The sequence below is a fragment of the Chroicocephalus ridibundus genome, chromosome 10, assembly GCF_963924245.1.
Source record: "Chroicocephalus ridibundus chromosome 10, bChrRid1.1, whole genome shotgun sequence".
Taxonomy (NCBI): domain Eukaryota; kingdom Metazoa; phylum Chordata; class Aves; order Charadriiformes; family Laridae; genus Chroicocephalus; species Chroicocephalus ridibundus.
The window spans coordinates 6,086,195-6,094,467 of NC_086293.1; the positions used below are offsets into that span (position 1 = coordinate 6,086,195).

Sequence of the window (8,273 nt, forward strand, 5' to 3'; positions counted from 1 at the left end):
AATTCACCACTCCATGAACTATCTACTGGCAACATTAAAAGTATTTAGTGCATAAGCTTCCCTACACTGTAACATCTAGACAAATCTTTATTTTTCTTTCAGAGAGTAACTGGTATCAGCTGATCTCTGAAGCAGAATGACCTGCTTTTAATCACCAAGAGTTAGCCGGCACCACTTGTCATGAGCTTTTCTTAAGGCTTAATATCCAAAAGACTCAAGAAAAGAAAACGTAGTCAAATGCTGAAGTGGGACAAGAGGCAGTATCATCCTGGCAACAAGTAATCACCTCACAGCTATACTGGAAAGCACTTAGTCTGGTCATACCCACAGTTACCAGTCTTCCTTATGGCTTCAGTAACTTTTGATTAAAGACTCATTGTTTAAACAAACACTAAAATATGTCTAAGAGGAAGGAATTACAGCTAAAAAAACTTAAGAGATGCTTTCTGGATCTCAGAAGAGATCATAAAGCTCATTTTGACACGCAAAAATCTGAATGGAGGTTTAATTTTAACATAAGTCACGTGAATGAGATACTTCATCTCTTTGCCTTGAGGTTCAGTGAGCATAGAGATTTTGAAACAGAACAAAGAAAAAAAGTAACATGTAGTGATATTAAGGCTGACTCATAACTAAAACAGTGGAACAACTGCTGTCAATTGCAACTGGTTTTGAACCCAGATCTGTATGCTTCCTTTAGCCTCTTCCTCAGTGAATATCACTGCTGAGAAAAGAACATAATAAACTTAATTCACTATGCAAACTAACAAAAATTTCTCTGAAGTAAGAAAAAAAGTTGCATCGGGCTCTTTGACAGCTGAATAATCTTCCAAAGACTTTCCATTCTTTGGTCAGTGTTTTCATATCCACATCTAAAAAGAACTCCCATTTCTCAAAAGAATCTATCTACAAAATGCGTACGGCCACCAATAACACTAGTTATTGGAAGTCATCAGGCATTTACAGCTCTCCCATATAAGAACTATGTTCCAAATAATTATTTAACATATTAATCAGAAAAGCTTGTGTATCTACATGTCATTGTGCATATGAAGACAAAGAACTCTTTCTCATCCCCAACTATCCCCTTTTTGCGGGTTTTTAAAATGCCACCAAATATGCGGTAGAGAACTTTCCAGATCACAAGTTCTTACATGTTTCCCTGACATTTATATTGGACTCTGACTTTTTAAGTATAGAATTGCTGAAAAGAAAGGCTTTGCCAGACAGTGAGACTCAAGTCCAGCTGAGCTATGCCATTGACTGTAAACTAAGAAAGCTACCTTCAGAAGGATTAATAAAACTATCAGCTTTGCTCTCTTACTCTTCCAACTGCAAATTCTGACCTGCACCATCACCACATACTCACACACCAACTTCCTATACCTTAAATTGTTCAAAAGAGAAACGATTTTAAATTTCCTCATTAATTTCACTCTGAAGAACCTCCCTTCCTGTCCTACAGGCTTGACAATGAATTCAAACCCAAAGCATATAAAAAAGAAACACCAAAAAATTACATAAATTTTCCAAGAAATAGAAGCATTCAAGGCATGGTGTCATATGCCCTGTTTTTAATTGTAATTGATACCTGCTGCATTAAAAAAAGAAAGCAAAATAACTTGTTCCTTGAATAAACATAAAAAGCCTAGTTTCCTACCAATGGATATTCACGTTCCCATTCCCTCTGTTTCATCAACAGTCCGATGACAAATCAAATGCAGTACCATTGAACTTTTAACCTTTCGTTATCCCCAGTCCTGTTCCTGAGCAGTCCTGTCCACAAAGCACGCTCAAGTTCACTCCCATGCTCACATTAACATTCCTCCCCTTTACACTCTTCAGCAATCAAACAAAAAAGTTGTATTAGGAAGAGTCCTGATAGAAACTTATTATCCATTCTTTTCAGTAAGGCACTAGCTGCTTACCTGCACGGAACACTAATGAGTTCTTTCTTCCCCACCCAGACACCAATTTTCATTAAATCTGTAGGAAATGTATGCCTGAGACTGCCAACTCTCATCATAAAATGTCGCTCATTACTGGATTAGAGGTATTCTTAGGTGAGGAAAGAAAGCCTGAACACTTAAAGATTTCCACCCATAGGAAATCAGTCTAAAATATTAAATCCATTCTGCACTATGGATAAAGTCAGAGAGGAACCATGTTTGCCCCTGCCCTATTGGCAAGCAGATGAAGTCCTGAAGGTCTTAGCTGAATATATAATACGGCATAACCATGAATAAATGGAGAAAATTGGTCTCAAACCCATCAAAGCGTCAAAACTTAAATATTGCAATACTATCACTTCTTACTCTAAGATCATGCCTACATGCCCATACAAACCACCCAATAAACTGCTAAACATATGCATCTGACTCCTTGCCTTTGTTAGCAATTGGAAAAACTGTTTCTCAACTTCATTCCTCCTGTATTTAGAAAGTTTTAGCTAATTGCTACTGGAAGTCTATTTGTAGACAACTAGTATGTAGATATCTTGAACTAGTAGTATCTTACAGATTAATTCTCACCCAGTTCTGCAGACCAGGTATTCACAAGAGTAACCACAGTATCTTTTGGCTAGTCTTTTCTAGGATGAGCCAAAACAGATTCATCTCTTCCCACAAAACAATGTACTTTATCTCCAACTTATCTCAGAAACAGCAGAAATACAGATTTACATTAGACTGAAACTAAAATTGCTCACTACATTAAATGACACCTCACTAGACTTTCCTGTCTACACTGAAGGTCTCCAACTGGGTGCATCTTGGGAGTTGCTCTTTTACAGAGACATTTCATGGTGTGATTCGTTTCCCATTCAGTCAAATAATGCATATACATTTCCTTTATGAGCCCTGACTGACAAATTCCTTTGTTCATTCTTAAGTCCTAAGGGTAAAAATAGGCCTTTAGGGGCAAAATATTGAATGGAACTAAAAATTACTCCAATCCACAGATGATATAGTTTTCCTGACTAAAGAGATAGTCCCCAGATATTACCACCAGCTCCCACAACAGATCACTGAAGAACATCCTTAGTCACCTCCTCTCCCTCCTGCTGCCAAACAATTACAGCTTCTGGCAATAGGGTACAAAAGAGAAGATGAAATTTAATATACGTCCCATAACACAGAACCCAGTTGCAATGATCGATATTGCTTCCCAGATTACCAAAGACGGACTTTTTCCTAATTTGGAGGAAGGACTTCTTTCTATCTCTTGGGAACTTTTCACATTAAACATGTAACAAACCGCTTCAGTGGTACAGAGAAATCGCAATAACAATCAATTCTGAGCACTTCTTTGTTTAGCAGCTGCCTTCTGCGTAAACAGGTAAGAATAGAGTAGTATGCCAAGAGACTTGGTGAGGAAAGGCAGACTTTCTGTAACTTTTGCAGTCCTGTTTTTCCAAACACAAATAGGAACTGGGAAACGTGCTACCCAAGGTATAGCAACGGGGGGGGGGGGGAAAACACCAAACCAAAAAAAAAAAAAAAACCACCCAAACAAAAAAAAACCCAAACCAAAAGCAAAAATCAAGATACTGATCAAAAAGCAGAAGCTACAGTACAGAACTGTAACTAGGACATTATGATGTTCCATCCTTTTTTAGCAGGAACAAGGGAAATATTAGTTATACCTATTTGTGCTTATGAAGTCACTTTTCATTGTTACTAAGTGGTGAAAATAAAGATAAAATATTCATTTTAAATAAAACAATTAACAGATTTTAACACTAATTCTTTGAATAAACTCAGAACAGGTGCTGTTTATGCAGGCAGGTTTTCCTTCTTCTCTATGACTTAATACATGCATATTTAATATGGTCAGCCATACAAAGTACAGGATTAACTACATTAACAAAAAAAAAACCAAACAACTTTCAGAACCATCTAAACATGCTCCTTGAACAAAAATAAAGCAGGAGAAACTGACAGCCTAATGAAATACATAATCAGCTCTCTCACATTTGCCAAATTTTAATTAACTGTTATTTACTAAGGAGTTCTATCTGCTTCGCTTTTTCTTTTAATTCATTACTATTTAATATGTGCTTTAGAAGACTAATGTAACTAATCAGATCACTTTAATAAATATTTTCTTAGAGACACAGACCGCTTTAAAAATATTAAAACACTAGAGGGCTAGAGAGCTAGTTATCTTCAATAATCAGTTTAGATACCTCACTAATTATTTTCATAACTGGTCATCGTAAGCATCTGTGGAAGAACCGTTTGCCTTTCAACAGCAAGTCTAAAGTTTTAAAAGTGTAGTGGGGATTAGAGCCGCTGAACATAAACATTTCTAAACAGAAAATGAGGGAATTATTCACATCTACCAAGTAGCAGCTATAGCAGCTGAGAAGTACAACCAAGGAAGAACTTCAGTGTTGTTAGAAGAGCGTTTAATTTAATTACTTGTTTAGAAATATCCTGAGCAATCTTTTAATCTCTGTTGCAGAAGTACACAATGACTTGTATGAGAATTGGGCAATACAACAGAGTTCTGCAACTGTAAGCACTGAAGACTTCTTTTAATTGCAGCTACACAGGCAAAGAGAACTTCCAAACTGCCAAAAAGCTAGTGACGTTCACAACAGTAAATTTAACGTGTTCTCTTTCAGCCAAGAGTCTGGGTAGCTCTAAAGGGGCACCAGCAAACACATAAGAAATGTCTTTTCCTTAAACTCTTTGAAAGCCAATGCAGAATACAAAGCCCTTCTATATCCAACGCACTGAGAGAAGGAACGTGGTGTCTTTCTGAAGGAACAGTTTCTATAAATTATCATCTCTGAGCCAACCACCTAGATAAGAAGATGACACAAATCACAATTTACTTTCAACCAAGAGAACGACATCAGAATTAACTACTTTATATGGTACTTTCACTTTCCTTAAAACACTTGAGCAGGTATGTACAAAGCCTGGGTGCCCAGCCATACATTTCTATTTCACCAGAATGCTCTGTGTGGCATTCCAGTTGCAGAAATAACGGATTTTTCTCCCACACAACTTACATCAACAGGGACATAAAGTCTACCACCTTAATCCAAAGGCACACCAAAACCTTTTTTTTAACAAGAGCACAGAGAAAATACGCAGGGGGGGTTTTGACAGACAGTGTTCAAAATAAAAGCAAACTACTAAAGCCCAAGGCATAACCTCATATCATCTACTCATGCCAAGAAAAAATTTTTTTTCCACATTTTATTTGTGAAATTGGGATAACTTACATCAGAAAAAACAACGAAAAAAAATCATCTTTATTTTTCCCCCTTTTTTTTTTCTCCTAACAGTAAAACCTTAGGTCTACCCTTTCTATATTCTAGTTTCTCCAAAATGCACAAAAATGACCACTTTAGCAAGCAATGACAGATCTACATTTGAAAAACTAGTACTCCTCTCCCTACTTACAGTAACTAAACTCTAGACATAAGCAGCATTTTTCACCTATTCTCCCTCTCTGGAGTATTATCAACCAATTTCAATTACAGGAAAAGTAATTAAAGCTACCCAAGACTAAAAAAACTTGCCTAGAGATCACCAAAATTCTTAAGACTTAGCCATTATTTGGGACCTTCCCACATCTGCGTAGAAAAATCAAGAAAAAACAACAAGAAATCACCAAGAAAAAAGAAAAATCAACATCATAGGAATATTCTTCAGACTATAGAATATTCATTGAAATAACACTTGTTTTCATTCACTACTCTCTCTTACGGATGCCTCTTCTAGACTTGTTTACAACCTGAATGGAGATTTCCTATTTTTCCCTCCCATACGTCTGCATAAAAAAAAAAAAAAAAAAATTAGTTCACCTACTTTTCCATTAAGGTAGCATACGTATTTTCTTATTTGAAAACATGAGCCAAACACAAACAAACACAGCAAAGAAAAATGACTACGTAAACAAAACAGAGGAAAACCAACATTCATTGAAAAATTAATATTTTTTTCCTGAAGCATCTATTACAATCATAGCAGCAAGTTCTGTACTAGGACAACAGGGGTGGTCTTTCACCAATGGCTGAGGTATGAGCAAGCTGAGATAGTTGGTATTCTCTGAACATTCAACCGAGATGTAACAAAGCTTGTCAACTTTATGTATTCCCAGTGATTAACAAAATAACAACAGTATCGTAATTACTTTCTCACATTATTTTATGCCACTTGCATATATTGCCCTACGCTTATAGGTTCTCATCTGACACGCTGTATTTGGTTATTTTTTTTTAAAAAACAAAACCGAACCCTTATTTCTTCTATTCATTATGAAAATATGTGGAACGTACTAAGCAAAATATATATTGCAGAAGATTAAAAATTAACAAAGTACCAATACATTTTACTGTTGTTGACGACATGCTCAAAATGTATTGTAAATATTAGTGGCATTAAGGTTTTCAATTGCCCGCAAGTCCACTGTCAAAACCCCACTTTAACAGTACAGGTTAACAGAACTCTGTAGCACATGTTGTTTATATTTTTTTAAATATTTCTAGAAATTGATCACCACCACACACTGTGGAACTTAAAAGTCAATATGAACAATTGATAACTATAAATTTAATGAAGCATTTAGGTAAGTAATCAGGGCAGACTACTTTTCTTATCGTGTGTGTCAACAGTTTTTTAAAAATAATAATTAAAAAAAACAAAATAAATAAAAGTGAAGTTAAAGTCTGTCTTCCTTTCATTAGGTGTAACATTTATACTCTTATCAGCAATGACTATACACTAAAACAGAAAAAAAATGAAGCCGCCAACGATGACCTCCCAGAGCAAACAAGATTCAAGACGACAGCGACGCCTGATTCACCATAAACAACGAAAAATAACAAGACCAGGCATTTACCGAAACGCGTTTTTAACGAGCGCAATGCACCACGGCCGCCGTAGCCCAAGATTACAGCCAGGAGAAGCCCCTACGGTCCCTGAATCCCCGGCCCCGCGCCCCGCTCCCCCGCAGGCCGCCGCCGCCCCCCGCCCCGCCGCAGGTGCATCACCGACGCCCCCTAATGACATCCCACCGCCGCCGTTCCCTTTCCCTCTAAACTCCACATAAACAAGATCGCCACAAACCCCAGATTAAAACGGGGAGGAAAAAGGAATCGCGCACTTAAGTAGATTAAGGGCTCAGCGACTCGTTTTCTGATTATTTGTGCAATCGGGACCTGAGCGCGAGCCCCAAAAGTCTACTTCTTTTTTTTTTTCCCCGTTGCTTCTCCGCGGAAAAACTCGGGGAAATAACCCAAAATGAAAACACAGGCAGCCACGTTCGGTGGGTGATGCGGGCACAGCCGGAGCCCGCTCTCCCGCGCCAGCAGCCTCCCACAGCCCCACGGGGGGAGCGGGGGGGACATGACAGCCCTGCTTACCACCCCCCCCGCCCCGGCTCTCTACCTGCCGGGCACCGCCGGGGGCCCGCGGAGGCGACCATCACCGCCCCCGCCGAGAGGCACGGAGCGGAGGCGGGGGGGGGGGGGGGGAAGCAGCCCCAGGGGTCCGGCCGCTGCGGAGAGTCGCGAGGTGGGGGCACGGAGGGGACGGGGGAGGGGATGTGGCAGCACCTACCCACGCCGTATTTCTCCTCCTCGGTCGGACTCCACATGCTGCTGCGGCGGCAGCCGGCCGCGGATCGCCTGGGCAGAGGGAGGCGGGCGGGCGCTGCTCATGGAGCGGGGGCGGCTTCTCCTCCTTCCCCCCCCCACGCCTCCTTCCCCCTTAGCGGGGGCGGCTGCTCCGCGGCCGCCGCGCCGGCAGCCCCCGCCTCACGCTCCGGCCGGGGCTGCCGCTGTGGGTCCCTGCGCCGCTGACAGGGGGGCGGGGGGAGGTTGCCCCCCGCCCGCCCGGGCAGCAACAGCCGCCGCTCCCCTCAGCGCCCGGCGGGCGCTCGTCGCCGGCCCAGCGCCTCTCCTAGCGCGGCCCCGCCGGCCCAGCGGGCTCCTCGCCCTGACGACGCGGCGGCCTCCAGCCGCCTTCTTCTCCTCCTCCTCCTCCTCCTCCTCGCCGCCACCGCCGCTGCTGTCGCCGCCGTCGCCGAAGGGCTCGGACTGCCGCGCCCCCCCCGCTCCTCCTCTCCCGGCGGGGCCCGGCGCGCATGCGCGGCTCGCGCCGCCTCCCCCCTCACACACCCGCCCCGCGCGGCCGCACGAGGCGCGCGCGGGCGCGAGGCGCGGGGGCGGCGGCGCGTGGCCGGTGTGTAAACAGCGGGGTAGGGCCAAACACCCCCCAGCCCCGGTACAACGGGGCGACCGGTACAAGCTGGCG

The 8,273-nt window shown here is 42.1% G+C and overlaps 1 protein-coding gene across 1 annotated transcript in view; it reads right to left on the reverse strand.

Annotated features, from left to right (window-relative positions):
• Positions 1-8,036, reverse strand: part of DOCK3 (dedicator of cytokinesis 3) — a 221,486-nt gene extending 213,450 nt beyond the window's left edge. Inside the window, exon 1 of the mRNA XM_063348169.1 lies at positions 7,578-8,036. Coding sequence (XP_063204239.1) covers positions 7,578-7,614 — 37 coding nt within the window. The 5' untranslated portion in view covers positions 7,615-8,036. The remainder of the gene's footprint in view (positions 1-7,577) is intronic.
• Positions 8,037-8,273: the final 237 nt, after the last annotated feature.